Source organism: Bubalus kerabau, chromosome X, assembly GCF_029407905.1.
Source record: "Bubalus kerabau isolate K-KA32 ecotype Philippines breed swamp buffalo chromosome X, PCC_UOA_SB_1v2, whole genome shotgun sequence".
Classification (NCBI taxonomy): domain Eukaryota; kingdom Metazoa; phylum Chordata; class Mammalia; order Artiodactyla; family Bovidae; genus Bubalus; species Bubalus kerabau.
In genome coordinates, this window is record NC_073647.1 from 128,865,129 (window position 1) to 128,891,987 (window position 26,859).

Sequence of the window (26,859 nt, forward strand, 5' to 3'; positions counted from 1 at the left end):
ATCCAGCCATCTCATCCTCTGTCGTCCCCTTTTCCTCCTGCCCCCAATCCCTCACAACATCAGGATCTTTTCCAATGAGTCAACTCTTCGCATGAGGTGGCCAAAGTACTGGAGTTTCAGCTTTAGCATCATTCCTTCCAAAGAACATCCAGGGCTGATCTCCTTCAGAATGGACTGGTTGGATCTCCTTGCAGTCCAAGGGACTCTCAAGGGTCTTCTTCAACACCACAGTTCAAAAGCATCAATTCTTCAGCGTTCAGCCTTCTTCACAATCCAACTCTCACATCCATACATGACCACTGGAAAAACCATAGCCTTGACTAGGCGGACCTTTGTTGACAAAGTAATGTCTCTGCTTTTCAATATGCTATCTAGGTTGGTCATAACTTTCCTTCCAAGGAGTAAGCTTCTTTTAATTTCATGGCTGCAGTCACCATCTGCAGTGATTTTGGAGCCCAAAAAAATAAAGTCTGACACTGTTTCCACTGTTTCCCCATCTATTTCCCATGAAGTGATGGAACCAGATGCCATGATCTTCGTTTTCTGAATGTTGAGCTTTAAGCCATCTTTTTCACTCTCCTCTTTCACTTTCATCAAGAGGCTTTTTAGTTCCTCTTCACTTTATGCCATAAGGGTGGTGTAATTTGCAGGCCACAAACCAGATTTGGTCTATGAGCCATAGTTTGTAGATCCCTTGGGTTTCCCTAATGGCTCAGTGGGTAAAGAATCTGCCTGCATTGCAGGAGACACAGGAGACAGGACTTCAATCCCTGAGTCGATAAGATCCCCTGGAGAAGGAAACGGCAGCACACTCCAGTATTCTTGCCTGGAGAATTCCATGGACAGAGGAGCCTGGTGGGCTACAGTCCATGGGGTCGCAAAGAGTCAGATATGACTGAGTGACTTAACACAATGACTACTTATTCAGCTTACTATTTGGTAGATGGCCTGGGCTGTATGGGTGCTCTAAACCAGCTACTATAGTGGTCCCCTGTTATCCATGGCAGATATGTTACAAGACATCCAGTGGATGCCTGAGATCACGGATAGTACCAAACTTTATATATGGTATGTTTCTGCCAGTGCATACCTATGACAAAGTTTAATGTATAAATTAGGCACAGTAAGAGATCAACAACAATAGTAATGAAGTTGAGCAGTTATAACAATATACTTTAATAAAAGCTGAGTGTGGTCTCTTTCTTTCACAAAATCATTTTACACATTTAATACCTTTGCCATCTTAACTAAGCTCTTACCATGCACTGTGGCCCTACCTTGTGCAGTGTGAGGTGCAGTAGCAAAAGCAGCAGAGAAGGAAATGGCAACCCACTCCTGTGTTCTTGCCTGGAGAATCCCATGGACAGAGAAGCCTGGTAGGCTGCAGTCCATGGGGTCGCACAGAGTTGGACATGACTGAAGCGACTTGGCGGCAGCAGCAGCAGCAAAAGCAGCATACATGTCTTTTTTCTTCTTCACAATTTCATCGATAGAAGATTGGTTCTTACTGTAGTTCTTAGCAACATCAGCCTATCATTTTCTTCTTTCCTTATGAAGTCAAGAACTTTTACCTTTGTACTTAAACATCTATGACTTCTCTTCTGGATATCTGAATTACCACCATCAGTACTCTTGCACTTTGGGGCAATTATTAAAGAAAATAAGGGTAACTTGAATACAAGTTATGCAGTACTGCACCAGTCAATCTGATAACCCACATGGTGCCGTTAAGTGTCTAAAGGGCAGGATATGCTGGACAAAGGGATCATCCTAGGTGAGACCGATGGCATATGGTTTCCTCATGCTACTTAGAATGGCATGCAATTTAAACCTTAAGAGTTGATGATTTCTGGAATTTTCCATTTAATATTTTCAGACTGCAGCTGAGCATAGGTGACTGAAATCATGGAAAGCCAAACTGTGCAGGAGGGGCGGGGGGGATTGTTGTATTCTTTTCTGGGCCTGCTTAATGCACCTGTGGTCAGCTAGCAGGCTGGATGAGCTATTGTGTCGTGATTCTCATGTCAACTGGTTGACAGGTCCCTTAGGAGCAGATGCAACTAGGTCTGTGAGTCTCATCATCCAACAGCCTAGCCCAGGCTTCTTTACGTGGAGACTGGTCAAATCTGTGCTTGTGTCATATTTGGTATTGTCTATTGGCCAAAGCAAGTCACATCCTAGAGTCATTCCAGATACAAGGCATGGAGAGACTCTTCCTTCTGATGGGAGGAAATACACTGCTGCTGCTAAGTCGCTTTAGTCATGTCTGACTCTGTGTGACCCCATAGACAGCAACCCACCAGGCTCCACCATCCCTGAGATTCTCCAGGCAAGAACACTGGAGTGGGTTGCCATTTCCTTCTCCAATGCATGAAAGTGAAAAGTGAAAGTGAAGTCGCTCAGTCGTGTTCGACTCTTAGCAACCCCATGGACTGCAGCCTACCAGGCTCCTCCTTCCTTGGGATTTTCCAGGCTAGAGTATTGGAGTGGGGTGCCATTGCTTTCTCCGAAATACACTGCAAGAGTGGGGAACTAGGGAGGGGGCCAGAAATTGTGTCCATTTTGCAATGTATCACAAGATACTTGGAGAAAAGTTATCAGCACGCTTTGTAGACTTGAAAGGACTCTGAATCGAGGTATGTGTAAAACAGGATGTGCTATGATAATTCCTGCTTTGTGAGTGATCTTTGGTGAGCTAGGCAGTTGATTTGTAGCTTCATAGCCAATGGTGGAAATACAGTATCCATAGTCCAGTGATTTTAAAACACGGTATATGAAATAGAGATGAGAAATATAGTCAATTAACCACTTAACTGCAGGGAATTTAATGAATGATGCTGTGACTAAATTCTGAAGAAAGGATATGACTTCCTTTCTCATTCTCTTAGCTGGCCACTTTTTTGAAAAGAATTTTATTCTAAAAGCTGTTACTGTTTTCACTCTTAATACACATTATATCCCCATAGGCACAGGGCTTCCCAGGTGGCACTAGTGGTAAAGATCCCACCTGCCAATGCAAGAGACATAAGAGACACGAGTTCGATCCCTGGGTTGGGAAGATCCCCTGGAGGAGGGCATGGCAACCCGCTCCAGTATTCTTGCCTGTGAAATGTCATGAACAGAGGAGCCTGGCAGGCATAGGCTCACAAAGAGTCAGACATGACTGAAGTGAGTTAGCACACACACACATATACAGAAGTGAAAATATGTATATATAAGTGTACACATGAGTAAGCTGTACATGTGAATCTCATATAATGCTATAAACCAATATAACCTCAAAAAATTCCAAAAGGAAAGAATGTTTCTACAGTCATAGAAGAATTTCTCTGCTTTTGGTCATTTTGTATAAGCATAATCCTTGCCAGTCTTCATAAACACTAATGCAGGTAAGTTTCTCCAAGCCCTTCATAGGATGAATTTATAGGTATTAAATATTAAGTAGAATGGACACGAGTTTGAGTAGGCTCTGGGAGTTGGTAATGGACAGGGAAGCCTGGCTGCAGTCTATGGGGTCACAAAGAGTCGGACATGACTGAGTGACTGAACTGAACTGAAGTGGAATGGGAACCATTCAGTCCTAAAACGTTACCATGCTGTCAAGCACACGCTTGCCAATTTGTTGGCCTTGACCTGGGCATGCTGGTAGCAAGGGCTCCACTGTAGGATGAGCACAGAAGGCTTATTTCTCAGTTTATGTTTTGAAGTGTGTTGCTCAGACAGGCGACATACAGTTGTATATAGTAGCGCAAGCTACCTGTTACTCCCCTTGACAATACTTTTTAGCAGCAGTGGTTTTTTCCTCCCCCTTCTGCAATGTGACAATATCACTGTGGCATTCGGAATTAACAAGAAAAGGCTGAGTGATTCTGAGTATACTTTCAAACAGCCGTGCAGAGAAACAGCTGGTAGAGAAGACACTCCCTGAAACTTGCAGCATGTTCTCAGCCCCTGCAGTGTCTCGTGGGGCTCGACCTTCAGACTTGATGAATGCCTGGCCAGCTTGTTCCCACTCCTGCATCTCTTAATTCCCCTCCAGTCTCTCATAATGCTCCAGCCCTTACTGGGGAATAAAACTGCAAACTGTCGGCCCCTTGCTTCCTTCCAAATCTCAGTCAAGAGGAATTCTATTTATGCATAATTGTCCAATAAGCATACAGTCCATCCATTTCTCTGTGCAGTAGAGGTTTCTAGCTTTCATCTTATTTGCCCATTCCCCAGAAAAAATTAAATTTTATGTAGCATTCCAGGGCAAACACAAGTATCTATATCTGTAAGTATTTCTCTGTCTATTGTGTGTTTATACAATGGAAAGAAGCGTTTCACAAAGCATGACTTATCCTTGCTATCTAATTCATTCTCATATTTCCTATTCTTTTCTATTTCATTAAAAACAACATTAGTGGTGAGCTACTATGTAGATTTCATGACCTATTAACAGTTCATGACCTCTAGTTTGGGAGAACACTGTACCATATTTTATCCATGCCACAGGCCTGGTCGTAGAAAGCTACATTCTTGAATCAGTTTGCCTTGATCCCCATAAGGTTACATCATATCTTTAGCTTATGTCTGCAAAGACAACTACTGAAAGGGATTTTGTTGAAAATTGACATCATGCAGTGACTCCCATCTGAAAATCCAGGTAGTGATTTTATTTAGATCTAAGAGCAGAATTTAGATTTTATTTTGTTTCACTTAAAGAATTGTGTTCTTTTCCCCTTATCAATAATCCAAATAATAAAATCCATCATATTTCCTTTTATATTTATTCTTTTGTTTGGTATCCAGGAAGACCATAGCAAAATTATATCCCCTTTAAAATTTATTGAAATATATTGTTATATCAAAAAAGGCTTACTCTTAAATAAACACAGAATTTTCACAGTGTGAACACACCCATGTAACTAGCATCCAGATCAAGAAACAGAATATTACAGCCCCCAGAAGCTCCACTGTGCTCCCTTCTAATCTTTACCCACTCTCCGAGAGTAACCAGTGTCATGACACTAAGCAGCATAAATTCATTTGACCTGGTTTTGTACTTTATATAAATGGAATATTGCAGCATGTACTCTCTTATATATATCTGGCTTTTTAAAATTTTTAATTGGAGGCTAATTACTTTATAATATTGTGGTGGTTTTTGCCATACATTCACATGAATCAGCCATAGGTGTACATGTGTTCCCCATCCTGACCCTCCCTCCCACCTCCCTCCCCATCCCATCCCTCAGGGTCATCCCAGTGCACCAGCTTTGAGTGCCCTGTCTCATGCATCGAACCTAGACTGGTAATCTGTTTCACATATGATAATATACATGTTTCAATGCTATTCTCTCAAATAATCCCACCCTCTCCTTCTCCCACAGAGTCCAAAAGTCTGTTCTTTACATCTGTGTCTCTTTTGCTGTCTTTCATATAGGGTCATCGTTACCATGTTTCTAAATTCCATATATATGTGTTAATATACTGTATTGGTGTTTTTCTTTCTGACTTACTTCACTCTGTATAACAGGCTCCAGTTTCATCCACCTCATTAGTACTGATTCAAATGCATTCTTTTTATTTTTTTTTTGCATATTCAAAGAGAATATTCTTTTTTAATAGCTGAGTAATATTCCATTGTGTATATGTACCACAGCTTTCTTATCCATTCTTCTGACGATGGACATCTAGGTTGCTTCCATGTCCTGGCTATTGTAAACAGTGCTGTGATGAACACTGGGGTACACGTGTCTCTTTCAATTCTGGTTTCCTCGGTGTGTATGCCCAGCAGTGGGATTTTTGGGTCGTATGGCAGTTCTATTTCCAGTTTTTCAAAGAATCTCCTCCTGTTCTCCATAGTGGCTGTACTAGTTTGCATTCCCACCAACAGTGTAAGAGGGCTCCCTTTTCTCTGCACCCTCTCCAGCATTTATTGTTTGTAGACTTTTTGATAGCAGCCATTCTGACTGGTGTGAAATGGTACCTCATTGTGGTTTTGATTTGCATTTCTCTGATGAGTGATGTTGAGCATCTTTTCATGTGTTTTTTAGCCACCTGTATATCTTCTTTGGAGAAATGTCTGTTTAGTTCTTTGGCCCATTTTTTGATTGGGTCACTTATTTTTCTGGAATTGAGCTGCAGGAGTTGCTTGTATATTTTTGAGATTAATTCTTTGTCAGTTGCTTCATTTGCTATTATTTTCTCCCATTCTGAAGGCTGTCTTTCCACCTTGCTTATAGTTTCCTTCATTGTGCAAAAGCTTTTAAATTTAATTAGGTCCCATTTGTTTATTTTTGCTTTTATTTCCATTACTCTGGGAGGCGGGTCATAGAGGATCCTGCTGTGATTTATGTCAGAGTGTGTTTTGCCTATGTTTTCTTCTAGGAGTTATATAGTTTCTGATCTTACATTTAGATCTTTAATCCATTTTGAGTTTATTTTTGTGTATGGTGTTAGAAAATGTTCTAGTTTCATTCTTTTACAAGTGGTTGACCAGTTTTCCCAGCACCACTTGTTAAAGAGATTGTCTTTTCACCATTGTATATTCTTGCCTCCTTTGTCAAAGATAAGGTATCCATAGGTGTGTGGATTTATCTCTGGGCTTTCTATTTTGTTCCATTGATCTATATTTCTGTCTTTGTGCCAGTACCATACTGTCTTGATGACTGTGGCTTTGTAGTAGAGACTGAAGTCAGGCAGGTTGATTCCTCCACTTCCATTCTTCTTTCTCAAGGTTGCTTTGGCTATTCAAGGTTTTTTGTCTTTCCATACAAATTGTGAAATTATTTGTTCTAATTCTCTGAAAAATACTGTTGGTAGCTTGATAGGGATTGTATTGAATCTATAGTTTGCTTTGGGTAGTTTACTCATTTTCACTATATTGATTCTTCCGATCCATGAACATGGTCTATTTCTCCATCTATTTGTGTCATCTTTGATTTCTTTCATCAGTGTTTTATAGTTTTTGATATATAGGTCTTTTGTTTCTTTAGGTAGATTTATTCCTAAGTATTTGATTCTTTTCATTGCAGTGGTGAATGGAATTGTTTCCTTAATTTCTCTTTCTATTTTCTCATTGTTAGTATATAGGAATGCAAGGGATTTCTGTGTGCTACTTTTATATCCTGCAACTTTACTATATTCATTGATTAGCTCTAGTAATTTTCTGGTGGTGTCTTTAGGATTTTCTATGTAAAGGATCATGTCATCTGAAAACAGTGAGAGTTTTACTTCTTTTCCAATCTGGATTCCTTTTATTTCTTTTTCTTCTCTGATTGCTGTGGCTAAAACTTCCAAAACTATGTTGAATAGTAGTGGTGCGAATGGGCATCCTTGTCTTGTTCCTGACTTTAGGGGAAATGCTTTCAATTTTTCACCATTGAGGGTAATGTTTGCCATGCGTTTATCATATATGGCTTTTATTATGTTGACATATGTTCCTTCTACGCCTGCTTTCTGGAGGGATTTTATCATAAATGGATGTTGAATTTTGTCAAAGGCTTTCTCTGCATCTGTTGAGATAATCATATGGTTTTTATCTTTCAATTTGTTAATGTGGTGTATCACATTGATTGATTTGTGAATATTGAAGAATCCTTGCATCTCTGGGATAAATCCCACTTGGTCATGATGTATGATCTTTTTAATATATTGTTGGATTCTGTTTGCTAGAATTTTGTTAAGGATTTTTGCGTCTATTTTCATCAGTAATATTGGCCTATAGTTTACTTTTTTTGCAGCATCTTTGTCTGGTTTTGGTATTAGGGTGATGGTGGCCTCATAGAATGAGTTTGGCAGTTTACCTTCCTCTGCAATTTTCTGGAAGAGTTTGCGTAGGATAGGTGTTAGCTCTTCTCTAAATTTTTTGTAGAATTCACCTGTGAAGTCATCTGGTCCTGGGCTTTTGTTTGTTGGAAGATTTCTGATTACAGTTTTGATTTCTGTGCTTGTTATAGGTCTGTTAAGATTTTCTATTTCTTCCTGGTTCAGTTTTGGAAAGTTAAACTTTTCTAAGAATTTGTCCATTTCTTCCAAATTGTCCATTTTATTGGCATATAGTTGCTGATAGTAGTCTCTTATGATTCTTTGTATTTCTGTGTTGTCTGTTGTGATTTCTCCATTTTAATTGCTAATTTTGTTGATTTCATTCTTCTCCCTTTGTTTCTTGATGAGTCTGGCTAATGGTTTGTCTATTTTATTTATCTTTTCGAAGAACCAGCTTTTAGCTTTGTTAATTTTGGCTATGGTCTCCTTTGTTTCTTTTGCATTTATTTCTGCCATAATTTTTAAGATTTCTTTCCTTCTACTAACCCTGGGGTGCTTCATTTCTTCTTTTTCTAGTTGCTTTAGGTGTAGAGTTAGGTTATTTATTTGATTTTTCTCCTGTTTCTTGAGGTAGGCTTGTATTGCTATGAACCTTCCCCTTAGCACTGCTTTTACTGAATCCAATAGGTTTGGGGTTGTTGTGTTTTCATTTTCATTCGTTTCTATGCATATTTTGATTTCTTCTGTGATTTGTTGGTTATTCAGAAGTGTGTTGTTTAGCCTCCATATGTTTGTATTTTTAATAGTTTTTTTCCTGTAGTTGACATCTAATCTTACCACATTGTGATCAGAAAAGATGCTTGAGATGATTTCAAAATTTTTTTAATTTACCAAGGCTAGATTTATGGCCCTGGATGTGATCTATCCTGGAGAAGTTTCCATGTGCACTTGAGAAAAAGGTGAAAATCATTGTTTTAGGGTGAAATGTCCTATAGATATCAATTAGATCTAACTGATCCATTGTATCATTTAAAGTTTGTGTTTCCTTGTTCATTTTCTTTTTAGTTGATCTATTCATAGGTGTGAGTGGGGTATTAAATTCTCCCACTATTATTGTGTTACTGTTAGTTTCCCTTTTCATATTCGTTAGCATTTGCCTTACATATTGCAGTGCTCCTATGTTGGGTGCATATATATTTATAATTGTTATATCTTCTTCTTGTACTGATCCTTTGATCATTATGTAGTGTCCTTCTTTGTCTCTTTTCACGGCCTTTATTTCAAAGTCTATTTTATCTGATATGAGTATTGCTATACTTACTTTCTTCTGGTCTCTATTTGCATGAAATATCTTTTTCCAGCCCTTCACTTTCAGTCTGTTTGTGTCCCTAGGTTTGAGGTGGGTCTCTTGTAGACAGCATATATATGGGTCTTGTTTTTGTATCCATTTAGCCAGTCTTTGTCTTTTGGTTGGGGCATTCAACCCATTTACGTTTAGGGTGATTATTGATAAGTATGATCCCTTTGCCATTTACTTTGTTGTTTTGGGTTCGAGTTTATATACCTCTTCTGTGTTTCCTGTCTAGAGAAGATCCTTTAGCATTTGTTGGAGAGCTGGTTTGGTGGTGCTGAATTCTTTGAGGTTTTGCTTGTCTGTAAAGCTTTCTATTTCGCCTTCATATTTGATTGAGATCCTTGCTGGGTACAGTAATCTGGGTTGTAGGTTTTTCTCTTTCATCACTCTAAGTATGTCCTGCCATTCCCTTCTGGCTTGAAGAGTTTCTTTTGAAAGATCAGTTGTTATCCTTATGGGGATCCCCTTGTGGGTTATTTGTTGTTTTTCCCTTGCTGCTTTTAATATTTGTTCTTTGTGTTTGATTTTCGTTAATTTGATTAATATGTGTCCTGGCGTGTTTTTCCTTGGGGTTTATCCTATTTGGGACTCTCTGGGTTTCTTGGACTTAGGAGGCTATTTCCTTCCCCATTTTAGGGAAGTTTTCAACTATTATTTCCTCAAGTATTTTCTCATGCCCTTTCTTTTTGTCTACTTCTTCTGGGACTCCTATGATTCGAATGCTGGGGCTTGCACTTCCCAGGTCTATGCCACTCAGGTTCAGGTTCATGGGTACTCCACAAAGGCACAGACTTGGTTGGGCTTGCATTTTGTGCCCTTCCCATTTCCAAGCAGCTCAGGCGACCAGATGCTTGGCAAGCACACTCTCCCCAGGTGCAGTGTGTCTTATCACCTCCCTGGTCTCAGCTACTTGGTTTCCTGTGTGCGCAGTGGGAGCACCATCTCATTTGTGCCATGCATCTCCTCTGGGGAGCTGATCTCTGGCTGCAGCCCTCCTGGTGGATGTCAACCGTCCAGGATTCCAGGAAGACTTGGTTAGCAACTGGGAGCCTGCTCACAATTTGGTAGGGGATGCTGTCTCTGGGGCCGAGTTTGCTTCAGCTCTGGCTGTCGCCCACCTGCCTATCTGCCTCCAGTTGGGGGTGGGCCAGCCCACAGCCAGCTAGCTCTCCTCTGGTATTTGTTCATTCCCTTGTTCTATGAGTGGGCCCAGCAGTGCCTTAGGTTGGAGCTTTTCCTGGGAAAGTTCTTTCTCTCTCTCTCTCCTCTTTTTTTTTTTTCCCCCTGTCTGGCTATCCCAGGGTTTGGGTTGTTGTCTCAAGGTAGCTCCCTCAGATTGCCCTCAGGGCATTCAGGCCCCATCCTTACCCTAAGCAATGCAGCCCATGCCTCCCTGTTCAGCCCCCACTTGCTGGTGGTGGATGTGAGCATCTGGGCTACTTCTCCACTGGGAATTGCAGTTAGGTGCATAATCTGTGGGTTTTATTTATTTTTTTTCTCCTGGTTATGTTGCCCTCTGAGATTCCAAAACTCCCCACAGACCCCTGGTTAGAGGGTTTCCTGGTATTTGGAAACTTCTCCTCTTTTATGACTCCCTCCCCAGGACAGGTCTCTGTCCCTAACTCTTTTGTGTCTCTTTTTATCTTTTATATTTTGTCCTACCTCTTTTCGAAGACAATGGGCTGCCTTTCTGGGTGCCTGGTATCCTCCGCTAGTGTTCAGAAGTTGTTTTGTGGTATTTGCTCAGCGTTCAAATGATCTTTTGATGAATTTGTGGGGGAGAAAGTGGTCGCCCTGTCCTATTCCTCTGCCATCTTAGGACTGCCCCCACTCCATATCTGGCTTTTTAAGCTTTGAATTCATCCCTGTTGTATCAAGTTGTTTGTTCTCATTGCTGTATAATATTCCATTGTGTAAATGTGCTAAATGTTACAATCTACTGTTGATGGACATATGACACCAAAAAGAAATATCATAAACATCCTAAAATGTGTCTTCTGGTGAACATATGTATATATCCATTTCAGAAATATATCAAGAAGTGAAGTTTCTGAGCCATAGCGAATGTATATGTTCAGCTTTTATACAGTCTGCCAAACAGTTTTCCAATGTGGTTATTATACCAACTTAAATTCCTATCAGCAAAGCATGAGAGTTCTAGTTCCTTCATATACTTTCCAACACTTTATTTTGTTTGTCTTTCTCATTTTGGCTGGTGTACATAACTAAATTTACTAGGTATACCAAACTGTGTGGCCTTCAAATTTGGTTTGTAACTTTTCCTCCCTTCTTCATATTTCATTCTATTTCCTTAACCCTGAATTTTATCTATTAATTTTTGAAATTTATGCAGTCTCAGAAGTTGCCCTAGAGGCTCTGTGGAACAATGTGAGGTGCAAATACACATATAGTATAAACACAAATCTGAATCCTCAGCTAATGACGTCATTATCAAAAATCCTAGTCTTCCTTCCCCTCCAGTCCTCACCTCCAATTAGTTGAAAAGCAGCATTGATTCTGTCCCGTAATCTGTCTTGAATTCAACCTTCCCACCAATTTCCAGTGGCATTTTGTTAGTTCAGGCCTTTATCATCTCATAACTGGACTATTGTAAGAGTCTCTATAGCATATATTTGCATTCTAATCCATACCCTCTTTTCCAGGCTTATTTCTTCCCACCTCAGATTTAATTCTGTTCAAAGAGAAGAATATTCAAAAGTACATGCTACATGCTCAGTCACTTCAGTTGTGTCTGACTCTTTGTGACCCTATGGGCGATATATAGCCTCCCAGGCTCCTCTGTCCAAGGTGATACCAATTTTTTCTTTTCTAGCCAACACATGAGAAGAAGCTTCTAAGGGATGAGAGTAATTTCAAGCTGTAAGGACCTAGATTTCCACACTACAAGCTTGACAGTAAATCAAGTTTGTGATTTCATATTCTAATGGGACTGTTGGTATTTTCTGTGTGTTAGCCTTCCCAAGACATAAAATCCAATATTGGCCCAATACTTTTTTGTATTCTAGAAAAGCATAATTGATTTCATAACACAGCAATATGTTAACTTTTCCCAAAAAATCTATGCCTTAGTAAATTATTAATATGAGAGATTAGCTCACAATCAACTTAAGAAACTTACTTTAGCTCTTCTTACACTAACAGAAACATGCATGAAGCCTGATGGTATAAGCCTGATTAGCTCTTAATTGAAATGTATGTCCCCTAATCCCAAGAGGTCAAACTACCTCTCTCTTTTGGCTTTTTACCCCTCCATTTCTATATTTATAACCTGTCTGATATTGGGCTTCATCATGTATGAATCTGTCTCAACTAGATTGTAAGCTCCTTTAGGTCAGTGCCATGTTTGAGTCCTTCTGGTGAGAGGAACTTGATTACAATGTTGAGATATTGAAATATTTCCAAGTCCATCCTCCAGACACTTTCCAGGTGTTACTAATGATAATGAAAAATGAGAAGAGTTTGACTGATAAGCAAAGACATATATAAGTGCGCCATAAATATACCACGATTGCAGTCATTTAAAGAAATGAATATATGGGAATATTTAGCAGCAAAACTTAGTCTATCTATGGGACATGAAAAAGACTTCTTGGGAATTTGTGAGTTAGTTAAAATTCTTTGCATTCATATTTCCCTTTTATCTTCAAAAAGTGTCTGGACAAAACTAGAACTGAAGTATAAGATTCAGCCCTTGGTAAATCATTACTTGGTTAAATTGGTTTTTAACCTCCATTTCCCTTTCTTGTGGGGAATTCCTCCCACATCCTGGCTAATCAAGGCCTACACTCAGAGTCCTTCTCTACCAGAGTGTAAGGAATCTTTCTCTCCTGCTGTCCCCCATGAAACCAACATTCACTTGTTCTTTGGGGTTCTGCTCTCTGCCAATAGGAATGTGAATACATCTTTTAACATGTGTGAATAGTCTTGCTATTTTAGCCTCAGCCCCCCAAAATAAGACCTTTTGATGTGAACTTTACTTCTATCTTAGGCTGATGGTTAGTGATTTATTTCCCCCACCCTCAAAAAAAATCTTATTTTACCCATTTGTTTCCCTCTTAAATGTAAAAAACAAAAGAAAGAAAGGGTCCCTTTGAAACTTGCTAAAGAGAAAAGACTAGAACTCTTAGATCTCTCCTTTTTCTTCATACAGCAGTCTAAAAACGAAAAGTTAAAATGACAGTGCTAAATTTATTTCATGCTGTATTCCTAACAGTATTCCTGAATTTCTTAGGTTTCCTTTAAGAAATATGGTTTCCTTGGTGGCTCAGATGGTAAAGAATTTGCCTGCAGTGTGGGAGACCCGGGTATGATCCCTGGGTCAGGAAGATCCCCTGGAGAAGGGAATGGCAACCCACTCCAGTGTTCTTGCCTGGAGAATCCCATGGATAGAGGAGCCTGGCAGGCTACAGTTCATGGGGTTGCAAAGAGTTGGACACGATTGAGCACTGTCACTTCAGGAAATATACCTACCCAACCGGCTACTTGGCATGAACAGAGTATCCTCCAGCCGTCCAATCGCTTTCATAGTCAATATGTGATTTGACCCGTGCTCTGGCCTCCTCATTGGGAAAGACTCTGATGCTGGGAGGGATTGCGGGCAAGAGGAGAAAGGGACGACAGAGGATGAGATGGCTGGATGGCATCACTGACTCGATGGACGTGAGTCTCACTGAACTCCAGGAGTTGGTGATGGACAGGGAGGCCTGGCGTGCTGCAATTCATGGGGTCACAAAGAGTCAGACACAACTGAGCGACTGATCTGATCTGATCTGATCTGGCCTCCTGCAGTAGTGTCTGAATTTTACCACCAGAGCTCCAGAGGTGTTAAGTAACTGGTCTCAAAGGGTTAAGTGACTGGCCTCTAGGGGCAGAATTGGTCTAGAGCTCTGCCTTGCTCTGGTTAATGCTTCTGCTAGAATGTGGAGCTACGCTGGCTGAAGATTAAGAAGCTGCTTTTGATTCTGGTAGATATTCATCTCAAAGGAAAAAAAAAACCCTAGTGTCTTCATACGGTAGCATTTGAATATTAAATTTTCCTTATCTGTTTCAACTTAAGAGGACTTCCTTGTTCACTTAATTGACTGGTAATTCCTTTGTTTACTACCCCCACCACCCCCAATCTTAGGATCTCAAGAACCAAGTCAGAAGTATTAAAAATGGTTACATTAGGATTTAACTTTTTTTTTTTTTTAATGAAGTTCGACTATTTCAGAAAGGGGTAATTTAGGCAGGAATGTATGTAGAATTTCACATTTTAATTAAAAAGCCTCAAAATGAAACGAACCTCTGACAGTAATATATGACTACCTCTAAAAGCTGCCTTACTATCTGATGTATGTTCAGTATTTTCTTATGGATAATAAGTCCTACGACTTGTTTCAAGAAAAGTGACAGGACTAAAACAATTAAAAAAGACAAAGCTGCTCTTTTTTAATCATATGCTCATAAATAAAACTGGGTTCTGAATTATTGCCACAGAAGCAACTGACAAAGTATAAGTAAATCACTCTAAAAACTCAAGCTGTTCCTGCTTTATTTTTTTTTTTTTTGAACATTCAAACCAAATCTCTAACTGAGTCCAGTGATGAATTTCCTTTGACAAATAAATATTTTCAAAGTATGAAATATAGACTTTGTGTGCTTCCTAAGGCCAAAGCATAGTGTTTAAACTAAAATTTAATATTTTTCTCTCTCCTCAACTACACCAAAATAAGAACATAACTTAAAAATAATTTTCTCTTGTAACAGGCTGTCCATTAATCATGCTTTAGATAATATTGGCTTTGCGAGTATTCAGGTAGAAAGAAAAACTGTAATTTCTATATTGACCAGAAAACCTGAGAGTATTTATGGATTGGAAGAAAACAATAAAATCTGGCAAAATGGGATTTTCTGTAACCACCATTATGAAGTCATGAAAGGTACATCTTTCAATAGCCTCCCACTTCCTAGGAAAATTCTTCATGTGGTGAATGGTTTGATTGGGTAGATCAAAGAGTTAATCTACTTGTGATTTGAGAAAAGACTTCCTTTTTTTTTTTTTTTTTGGTTAGAGTGGTGTGTGGGAAGAAGGTAGGAAGAAGCCCCAGAATGAATTCACTAATTGGGGTTTTCACCTGCTGTGAGTCTAATCGAATACAAAGCCTTATTTGTAGCTGAAGAGGAAGGCAGATTTTGCAGAGTGTCAGAATTTCTGCCTAGTTTTGAAATTCCTGTTATTTGGCACTGCCATTTGGGAAAGGCAGACTAATAGTTACAGCTTTGAGCTGTCCTTAAGGTGGACCAGGAATGCAGATCTGCCTGAACCACCTTAACCAGCATCCATATTGAGCCGTTGAGCTGGAGGTGGTGTGCTCCCTATACTGGGGTAGCTCTGTAGTTGGCAGGCTAATAGGTAAACAGCAGAATTCTTTGCCGGGGAGGAACTGCTAGGCCTGTGAGGTTAATGGAGTGTGGCTTGATTTTAGTGAAGATGCTAAACTTCACATCTTTTCTAGATGTTCAGTCTGATATAGGTGGCTCGGTGAAGCTTTGAAAAATCTTATTAGAAGAATACTATATGAGAGAGAAGCCCAGTGTGATTTCCTCTGGAGCCTGTGTGCTGAAATCTCTGGTTCACATGGTAGCTGGCTCAGAGAACTTTGCTCACTCTGGCTTACTCTGCCTCCCTGCAGGGGAAGAGCCTGGAAAAATAGGCTTTTGTGTGGGTGTGAAGTACGCTGTGTCTGAATGTGGAGGTCCCTTCATTTACCAGTTAATGCGAACTGACTGGATATGCTGATATCCCCAAGATGCGGGGTTTCAGATTGATCGAAAGGGATTTTTACACATATTTTAATTAGCACACCATGGTATTTGCCCTAACAATGACTCACCACCACTGGAAGCATTTGTTAGACATCTGATTCACTGTTCATGGCTAATACTTGTACTGTGCAAAGAGAAACATGAGATCCTTATGTGTTTACTGGATAGATAGCCAAATGTTGAAATTTTACTATAAACTGTGTATTAGGTTTAATTGAAGCAATACCTATATTCCAAATGAATTTTTATAAAATGGTACAGGTTATATACTTAAGATTGAGCTTCCCAAGTGATGCTAGTGCTAAAGAACACGCCTGCCAATGCAAGAGACTTTAAGAGAGGTAGGTTCGATCCTTGGGTTGGGAAGATCCCCTGGAGGAGGGCATGGCAACCCACTGCAGTATTCTTGCCTGGAGAATCCCATGGACAGAGGAGCCTGGCAGGCTACAGTCCATGGGGTGGCAAAGAGTCGGGGACATGACTGAAGTGATTTAGCATGCACTCATACTTAAGATTAGTGAAGGAACAAAATGCAGTTTGGATGGAGACTCATGGGGCCAGAAGGAAGCTGGACTCTAGCAGGTGGTGAAGTCCTTCAGGGCCATACCCAGGCAAGTCCCCACTGTAGACCATTCCCTGTCTTTTCCTTTCCCTTGCTGATCCTCATTTCACCCTGGTAAAGTCAGGCTAACATTGAAACCGTAAGCAGCTCAGAAGAAAAGGGATGTGTTGGTGGAAGATAGGAACAGCCTGGCCTCCACCCTTGAATCTTCACACACACACACAGACAGACAGACACACACACACATACACCTAAATAGAATCATCCAAACCCATGCCATGCATTACTGCCATGTCCAAAGGATAGCTCTATTCCTGCCATCTTCCCTCTGAGTTCCAGACTCGGGTGTCTGCCTGCCTTTCACATCACACCGCCACCTCTGAGTCATCAGGTTCAAGACTGAACTCATCATCTCTCCCTGACCCTCTTCTGCGTAAATCTGTCCCCCTCTGGCTGAAAGTGCTGGCTTGGTGAGTGTTACTCACCCAACCTTGGGAGTCACCCTAGAACAATAATCCTCAAATCATACTCCACCTTGGCGGCATGTCAGAATCACCTGGAGAGCCTTAAAAGTCCCAGTGCCCAAGGCCAATTAAATCACAACCTCAGGGTGGTAAGACCCAGGCATCTGAATTTTTTAGCATTCCCCACGTGATTCCAGTGGCAGCCAGGCTTGAGGACCATGGCCCTAGATCTTCCTTCTAGCTCATGTATATGTCCAATCTGTCAAGGCTCCTGTAGTTTGAATACTGCTGTATTATTTCCCCACTCTCTCTGCCACTGTCATTGTTCAGATCCTCCTCATGCTGGAGTCAACTTGTATCTGGTGTCCTAGTTCCAGACTCTTCTGATCCAGTCCTGCACCACTGCCAGAGTGATTTTTCTGAAAGACGAATCTGACAGAGCCACACTCATGCTTAAATTCCTTCCTTATAAAGCTCACCCGTACCTTTTAGCATGCAGGTCAAACTTTGGATCAGCGCACCAGGTCCTTCCCAATGTGCCCACCTCTCTAATCCCTACCTTGACACTCTCCCAGAGATCGAGGAGAGCCCTAAAGCCCTGAGAAAGAATCATCTGTTTCTTGTCTATTTCTTGCTGTGATCACCATTTATAATTACTGACTTGCTTTTATCCCTAGTAGGCCAGAATCTCCTTTGGGGCCTACAGAGGAGGCTTCTACAAATATCTATCCAGTGACCAAGTCTAATCTCCTTTTCAGCTCTAACTGGTGGAGTTAACTTTCTCCTTAAGCAGTGGTCCCTATTCAGCAACCAGCCAAGTACCCCAGAGGGTGACTTTGACTGGGTGGGTCCCTGTTTGATCTGGGTCCTGGGAGAAAAAACAGATCATACACTCAAAAGTGGTACTTGAAGAAAGTGTGGTGAAAGACTGCTAAAACCTGAGCACTGCAGGAGAAAGAACAAGGGTGAGAGGAGGGAATGGTTTAAGGTACTTGGAGCATGCTGATGCTATAGAAATGACTACGCAGCGAGACTCATGGCCAAGCATAAAGAAACTCGGCCACTGGCAGGCTCAAGACCAACAGGAGGGAGGTTGGGGAATAAATACCCCGACATCTCTCTCCTCCTACCCTTTCATCTCCTGCTATAGGCCTTTCATCACTGTTTCCCATTGGCTGAAAGTGAAAGAAAGCCAAAGGGTAAGAGAGCCTGATTGCTGCCATCCACAGAGGTCCAACCCCCTGGGCCACAGAGCAGGGTGGAAAAGGGCATAGAACAGAGCTGGAAGAGAGAATGGGGAGATATCCAGTATAGTCCCTTTGATCAGAGAGGTCCTCCTTTTCTAAGTACCAACAACGTTTAAGTGATTCAAAGACGAGTTTGGTGTATAGAAAAATGTACTAGGTGGCCTTCCTAGACCTTATCCTATTTAATTCCTTCCTTACCTCTGTTTCTAGCAAATTGACTCTCCTCTGCTGCCAGCCAGCAGTGGGATCACTCATGAGCACACAAGAATACATACAGATCTTCCTCCACAGTAGGAGAAGCCACTTCTCTGCACGGCAGCCTGACAGAGTGGCTAATTACATGGGCCTTGAAGCCAGACTCCCTAGTTCCAATCTTTGCACGGCCACATTCCAGCCATGGTACTAGGGACCAGCAACTTGTGGTAGGTTTTAAAGGCAGGATTTAAACTTAAGTTGCTTTATGGTCTGTGGTTCACATCAGAACAGTAATAATGAGGAGGAAGAGGAGAGCTACTACAAGGAAGCAATTAATGTTTTATCATACATGGCATCACTATACAATTGATATATGAAATGAAGATATATAAATTATATTCTTTTCTTAACAGATTTCCCTAATAAGCAAAATTGATATTCTAACTGAAATAAATAACAAAACAGTTGCTGTGATGCCCTTTTCATTTCTTAATAATGCTTTCTGTATTTAGTTTTGAAAACAACATCGAGATTTGGGACGAAGCCTTCAAAGGGCCTATAACGCCAGTCTAAAAAAGAACCTAAAGATGTATTTTTGAGGATTGCCATCTGTCAAATGTAAGAGAAAATTTGAATAGTAATTTCTAATTTTCCTTTTTCCCCCCAATGAATTGTTTCGAGTAGTTTTTAGCTGGACACTGAGAAAGTAGACTTGAGCATTGATTTAAGAGAAACAGCAGAATCCCCAAATCTTAAGCAGGTAATTTAAAAGTGTAAAACAAACTAGAAAGGAAGAGAAAGACAGTGTTTCCTAATATTTACAAATGTCCATGCTGGAAGGTTTGCATCTTTTCACTGGAATACATATGAACAATATTTAAGTCACCATTTGCTACATTGACACAGAGGTGACATCACTGATTAACTGCAAAGGCCACCACACCACTTCATTATCACAGAACAGGAATCCCTTTTCCCCAAAGATAGGGGCAGACCTAGAATCTCCAGTGAGACCAAGGGACAGCCTCATGCAAAGCCAGTCCTGGTGTGCACTCTGCCCCCCCAGACCTTAATAGCAGCTGAGTCCACAATTCACTGGCTCAAAATAACTAAAAGATAGCAGTAATGTCTCAGTGTATCAGGTCCAATGCCAGAAGTGCCCTGTGTGTGTGCTCAGTTGTGTCTGACTCTTTGTGACCCCATAGACTATAGCCCACCAGGCTCCTCTGTCCATGGAATTCTCCAGACAAGAATACTGGAGTGGGTTGCCATTTCCTCCTCCAGGGAATCTGCCCAAGCTAGGGATCGAACCTGCAGCTCCTGCGGTGCCTGCATTGGCAGATGGATTCTTTAGCACTGAGCCACCTGGGAAGCCCCAAGAAGTGCTCTATCTGTTTTAAAATAGCAACACCAATCAGACCTGCATGCACGGTGTCTTCCCTATAAAGTTTACATTTGTATGTGGTTTGTCAAGGGTAATGAAGAAACTTCACACTCCCTTTACCTTTGGTTCATGCACATTATTTTTGCCTCTTTTGCTGCGACATAGCAGATAGGAAAAGGAGATTGATAGCTAGAATCCTTTCACCTCAAACATTCTGGCCTAGAAGGGGTGAGGGGGAAATGTTGAGAGAGAGGACATTTAAAAAGAAAAAGGGGAACCCTTTAAACTGTAAGCTGAAGAATGAATCAACCAGAACAGAGAGTGAAAACGAAATGGTTGAAAGATGATAAAAAGAAAAGCAGGCCAACAAAATAAATGGACAAACAGGGACAATGAAACCACTAAGGAAGTTTATCTGAAAATACCCTTTGGACTCTTTAATCAAAGATATTATGTGAAGGTTGAGAAAAATTCTTGTGCTCATGAAGGCTTTCTTCTCTTCGGAATATTTCCAAGCTTGTCACAATTTTGCATAGTTAACCTGTGTCGTCATATTGCAAACTCTGCAATTAGAATTATTTTAACTACCAGGCCCTGTAACTTTTCCAATATAACGTTCCATTGGAAATGGTTTCCTTTTAGATTTCTCTAAAGAATACTAAAAGACCACACCATTGGTGGTGGTTTTTATTTAAAGAGTCTATACTACTGGTTCTCAAAGTTCACTGTGCTCGGAGTTTCTGATTCAGTAGCTCTCTCTGGGCTGGAGCCCAGGAAATTTTCATTTCTAAGTTCCCAGGTGATGCTGCTGGTCCTGGGACTACAGGATGAGAACGACCGCTGTCACAAATACACAGACAAATGCTTCCTTAAAACCTATTTAGCCCAGGATGACCGAAACTAGAATATCATGTCCTTACAGCTCCATCAGTTTAATCTTTGATTGGTGGGGGGAGGAAGAATTATGCTCGTGAATTTTTTCTCTTTCACTCTTTAAAAAGCAAACTCTTGAGCCCACACACTTAATTATCTGCGATGAGGTCATTTGCACCTAGGTCATTTATTTAGGCAACAAGTTGTCTCGCTGGAGGATTTAAGGGGGTGCTGGTAGGGCAGTGTGTGGCTTCCAGGTTCCGGGCACTACCTTAAATCTCCTGCTCCGTCTTTCTTTTGCTTTTCTCTTTTTCTTTTCCGTTTTGAAAGCCCCGACTGCCGGTCTCCCAGAGTCCGGGTTCCCAGGGCGCTAGGTAGGGGCGGAGCCCTGCCCATCCCCGCCCCGTCTGCCTGCAGCGCCCCCTCCCGCGCTCCGCCCGTCCGCCTGCTAGCCCGCGCCGGCTCCTCCGCAGTGCTTTCAGCCTGGGCGGCGGCGGCGGCAGCTCGACTTTCGGGGAGCCCGGCGGCTCTGGGAAGCTCACTTCTCCGCTCACGCCCTCCCCCGACCGCGGAGCCCTAGCAGCCATGAGGGAACAGCTCAAAGGGTAAGTGCACCGCGCCGCCCTCAGATCGCCGCAGTCCGTGCACTTGTGGCGCGAGCAGGGTGCTAGCAGAGGCGGCCAAAACTTGGACTCGCGTGGCGGCTCGACCACGGGCTCTAGACGGCCGGCCATCAGGGCAAGGTCCCCCCGCGGGTCCCTGCGGCGCCGCAGCAGGTGCGCCCCCGGGGCTCCCCCCCCCCGGCTCGCTGGGAGCCCCTTCCCCCGACTTTGGGACGGGCTTGGAGCGAAAAGGCTGATGTCTCGCAATACCCAGAGGGGACAGAACGTTCCCCACGCGGGGATTGGAGCTGCGGGAGCTTTTTGCTCCTTTCCAGGCTGTCTGTGTGGACGCAAGCCAGCCAGGCTTCCTAAACCGTCTCCAGACCTCGCAGAAGGAAGGGGCGCGCCAGGCTCTACCTTCCATTGCGCTGCAAGTGCCAAAAGGTCAACTTTCTGCCCGATTTCTTCCGAGGATTCCAACTGACATTTCCCTCGTTGCATTTTCTACTGTGTTCGTCCCATGCCCCAAGACTTGGAGAAATCAGGAAAGAAAGAAAAGGCAAGGAGAGCCTAAAAGTCAAGGATTTGACATAGAGGATTCAGGGTGGTTTTTTTTTTTTTTTTTCTTTTTTCTTTGCCCTCTGGGGTTGAACATGGAGTCATTTCTGGGTGTCCTTCTCACGTTTCTCCAGGTGTCTGTGCCGGTCTTTAAGCAAAGTTTGTCATTCTCGGTCGAATCATGACAATGAAAAGGGCAGGACACTGTTTATCACCGTTCAATTTGAAATTAAGTTTGAAGCTTGAATTGAAAGGGTTTGGTTGCCCAAGAGAGACATATTATTAATTATAAAATACTTTAACGTGGAAAAAGAATTCATCCAATGTAAGTGATGTACTGAAGTCTTTAAGTGAAATGAACATATGTGGCCAACAAGCTCTTCTTGGTCTCTTGGCTTCTTTATTCCTGTGGCCTCTCCCTGTCACCCCCCACCACCCTTTCTTTTTTGTCTAGATTTTTTATTTCCTTGTCCCAAATCACCTCTTTGGAGAATCCAGTTGCTCTTGGAAAAGCAGCAGAACAAATGAAACAACATGGCTCTATGAAAGGTTTCTGACCCTTGATCACGGTAGAATTGGTTTCAGTCATCATTGTTTGATCTTGGATTGGACACGACCCTGAAGTGAAATTGCTTTGGCTGAAGTTGAGGGTGGGTGGGATTTAAGCCCTGAAAAGCAAACAGAACGGAGGAGGAGTAACAGCTGGAACAGTCACGGAGACAATCATCTTTGCCCTGGCTTGAGCCGAACAGAATAAAATGTTAACAATCACAGGGAACAAGAAATGGGGACTAGAATAGGATATCTGATGCTTACACTGACACCCACCCCCCTAAACCCCCTACCCACAGTAGCAGAAACTTTTAAATATATTTTCCCATTCCCACCCTTCGAGTCTTCCAGCAGTGGCAGCCAAGTTCAGCATTCAGCATGCAAATGCCAAGGTTTCTCTAGAAAAAGAGTCTGATCCCCAGATTAAAGGGAAGTGATTTTGTGTGTGTGGATCAATGGGTTTCAGATTATATATGAAGCCAAACTCTAATCCTCTGCAAATTGCAATAGAACGCTACCTTTATATCGCTGCATAGGGATCACGTTCCTCCCTGGGAAATAGTGGAAAGATATTTTTTAAAAAGGCAACTGTTTGGAATATTTTCAGTACCAAATAACAGTGGTGGCAGAAGAAATCTTAGTTTAATTAGGCAACTGCCATTTTCCTGGGGAGAACAGTGGAATTTTGTTACTTTTTCTAAGTGTTTAGTGTTTGTTTTTAAAGAAACTAAAAAAGCAATTCCAGTAAGTCTGATATTCCAGCACTGACAGTAGGAACAGCTCTGAGATGGTTATAATAACCTTACACACTACTTGAAACTAAAGAAGGTGAGAGAAAATGTAAATTGTGTGGTAGGAAATTAGGTCAGTCCTGTGCTCAGTGGAGTAATACTTTAATTTCTTATTATTGACACGTAGGTGTTGCCAGGGTCTTTTGTCACATCCAGTGATTGTGTATTTTAATTTGTTTTACGTTCTTATCATGGCCCAAAATAAAAGGGAAAAGAGAGATTATGGTAGCTTGTACACATTAAAAAAGGGCAGAGGGAGGAGATCAGAGTTTGAAGGCTGTTCAGAGAGGCATATCTGATGCCAGGTTTTGGAACCAGCATGGCCAAAATCAATAACATTTTTTAAAGATTTAAAGGGCATTTTAAGGATTATTTATGAGGCTGGTCTCTGTGAATGCATGTATAGAATTTTGATCTATGTGGAACATCACTGTTTTCAGGAAGGCTGAACAAAGATATAACCATTAACTTGTGAGCAGGATTCAGAATTGCCTTTCGAGTTAGACATGGTATATGGGGAATGTGTTAACGATGTGAAAAGTGAAGTGCAGAAAAGACAGTTGCTAAAAAAGCAGTACTACCACCCGTCCACCACCACCTCCCCAGCACAGCATATTTTTCTGTATTGTCTGTATATTCCAGATGAACCTGAGCTGCTTCTCATGGAGTTACTGAGGATCCTCTCCTGTTTTGAAGACAGGCACAGAGTCAGAAATACAGCTGTAAAAACCAGTATTGATCAGAGACCAATAATTGATTTGTCCTATAAGGTAGAATGTAGATAGGACTTATGCAAGTTTGTGTTTACCGTTTCATCCTGTTCATACTCATCTTTCCTATCTGTTTAGGAGGTTAAATATGTCCCACCAGGCCTTGGATTCATCAAAAATACCCACGTACAGTGAAATGTGTATTTGTTTCTCCATATAGTTACTCCCAAAGCCGAAGTCATTACAGCTATGTTGCCAGTCGTTTTTTGCATTAAATGATTAAAAGATTATTTTTCTAGTTGGGAAGATTAGTCCCACCCTTTATTCTTTTCTTCTTTGCACTTGTGCTCACTTCTTTCACTTACTGCTGGGTTGTAATTGAAGTGAAGCTAACTCGGCAAAGGTGAAATATAGATCTGTTTTTCTAGTTACTTTGCATTGTTTCAAAATAAAAGGTTTGTGTGTTGGAGAGGAAGACAAAGATGGTAAATGAAATTGGCTTTTGGACTGGTTTGAGTTCATTGATGTAGGTTATTCGGATCCCCTAGAATCACAAGTAATTGGGAGAGAGAATGAGTACCTAGGTAGGACTAACTAGCATCTGGTAGCTCAGGAATGGAGTATGAAAGTGGAGGCTTAGAATGTTTTCCTTCTTCCAGTAAAGGACATTTCAATATCGCTGTAGATGGATGGATTAAATGATCATTTCTAAAATCCCTTTCATAATTTTTAATCACTGGAATAAGTGGAGCTTCCCTGGTGGCTCAGTGGTGAAGATTCCACCTGCAATGCAGAAGCCTCAGGAGACCAGGGTTCAATCCCTGGGTCGGGAAGATCCCCTGGAGGAGGGCATGGGAACCCACTCCAGTATTCTCGCTTGGGAAATTCATGAACAGAGGAGTCTGGTGGGCTACAGTCCATGGGGTCACAAAGAGTCAGACATGACTAAAGCAACTTAACACGCACGCAGGGAACTAGATCTCACATGCCACAACTAAGACCCAGTGCAGCCAAATAAATAAATATTTTTTAAAAGGTAGAGGTGTAAATGTATCAACAGTCATGAAATCTTTGGAGGGAGGGAGCTCCCTGAAGCTCCCATTCAGTCTCTTCTCCTGTCACTCGGAGGCAGCTTTCTCTTTTCTTTGGAAATCACATTTGATACAAGTTATTTCTTGCCCGTGTTCCCCCAATTTAACGTCCATTACAGATGGTGGCTTTTCAGACTGGTTCTCTCTGTCTCTGTCAGGTCAGGTTTATCAGCTCAGACAGATGTTTTTCTGCCCATCGATTGAAGATGCTCCAGTCCTCCCACACGTGGTGGAGATGGTGTGTTATAATTACACAGCGTGTGTAATAAGAGCCTGTACATGTGGACACACGTGCTTTCCCCCTCTTCTCCCTCCTTCTCTCCCTGGGGCTCACATATGATGGCCATAGGAAATGGCAGAGGCCTAAATGCAGGGTGATCTCCATAGCAGGTAATCTTTCCTTGCTGGGACTTGTGTACAGAATTGGTACACGGTCTTGTTCGGAGCTTTAAAAAAATGCTTGAGAATAAGCAACACTTTTTTTTCTCTATGAAGCTGCAAGCTGCAGCCTTCTTGTGCTGTGCATATAAAGTACCCGTCCCTCCCACCCCTTCTACAGATCATAAACCATTGTGGACATGGGGCTTTCTAAAACTCCCTACTGCATGCGCTGTATCTTTTGCTTGTCTTGCTCTGCAAGACTTGGACTCTACTCTGCTACATGCCCTCGGCTGAGAAGCCCCTGTCTACTCCTCACATGCGGATTGCCTCTGTGGAAAAGTCAAACAGAAATGGACAGGTGTGGAAGAGACTGAAGCAGCCCTTCAGCAAGGAACCCTTTCTTGTAGATTTCTTTCACTGGCCTTCACCGTTCAGTTACTGATTGAGAAATATCAGAGGGCTGGTCTCTGAAGTTGTACAGCTTGGGGAACTGCCACACATCTTTGTGTCATTTGTGATTGTGTTATATTTAGCAGACCACAGTAAATGTTTCTCCGTTTTGCATATTTTCTGTAAAACGGAGGCAGTGCATATTGAGCATTGCTTTTGCCCCCATGAAAGGTCTTAAGGTGTGGCTGACTTACCACAGTTGGATCCTCACCTCTATCATAATCAATTAATGAAAGCTTTGCTTTCAAGGGGCAGTAATTTGGGAAATCCCGTGAACAGAGGAGCCTGGCAAGCTACAGTCCATGGGGGTCACAAGAGTCAGACACGACTGAGCAACTAAATCAACAACAACTTGGGGGCGCCACATAATAACAAAAATGACCACATATTGAGTGCCAGAAGGTATCAGTCACTGACCTCTACTAATTTATCCTTTAACACCCCTAGGTGAGCAGGGCAGCCCCAAATTTCACAGCTAGTATGCCACAGAGGCAGAGTCTAATCCTAAGATTTAACACCTATATTTGACTTTGTTGGCCTCCACACGCTCCTCTTCCTGTGTGCAGCCTCTGTGTTTTCTGCTCCCCTTCAAGTGTCCACATTTAAGCCATTTCTCCTCTCTCCATCTGCCCCCCACTCTTCTCCCTGAAAGATGATGAATAGGCTCTGCTTATGAGTACCGAAATATCATTCAAGGCTGCACTTTACTGCATCAAAGGCCAGTCAGGTAATCCCCCCAAACTGGAAATATGATGCTGTGGTGATTTTTGTAGATGGTCCAAAGTAAAGGAAAAGTATATGTAGTTATCTCTCCCAGGTTTATTCCCGGAATTGAATGAGGAACAAAGGTGTTCTGTTCTTTTTGCGGCAGGAGCTGATAGCTGGCAACCACATTTACCTAAACTTCAAGAAATGGAAGGGAACTGTGAATGCTTCATTCAGGCCCAAGTAAACATAGGAAAAGGTGCAGTGGCATAGCGAGCGCTGAGTCAAAAAGATACTCTGAAATTATGGGAAGTGGGAAGATAGAATGATCTATGAGTCGGGCAATGGATAAACCCTAAG

General features: G+C 41.8%; 1 protein-coding gene across 8 annotated transcripts in view; it reads left to right on the plus strand.

The window, feature by feature from the left end:
* Nucleotides 1-26,859, plus strand: part of DMD (dystrophin) — a 2,389,494-nt gene that overhangs the window by 2,210,792 nt on the left and 151,843 nt on the right. Inside the window, exon 1 of one of the 8 annotated variants that reach the window (XM_055564502.1) lies at nt 21,121-21,264. The exons of 6 other annotated variants lie outside the window; for them this stretch is intronic. In XM_055564502.1, coding sequence (XP_055420477.1) covers nt 21,245-21,264 — 20 coding nt within the window. In that variant the 5' untranslated portion in view covers nt 21,121-21,244. Of the gene's footprint in view, nt 1-21,120; nt 21,265-26,859 lie in introns of those variants that run through there. One more of the 8 variants, XM_055564501.1, reaches the window with a different exon arrangement.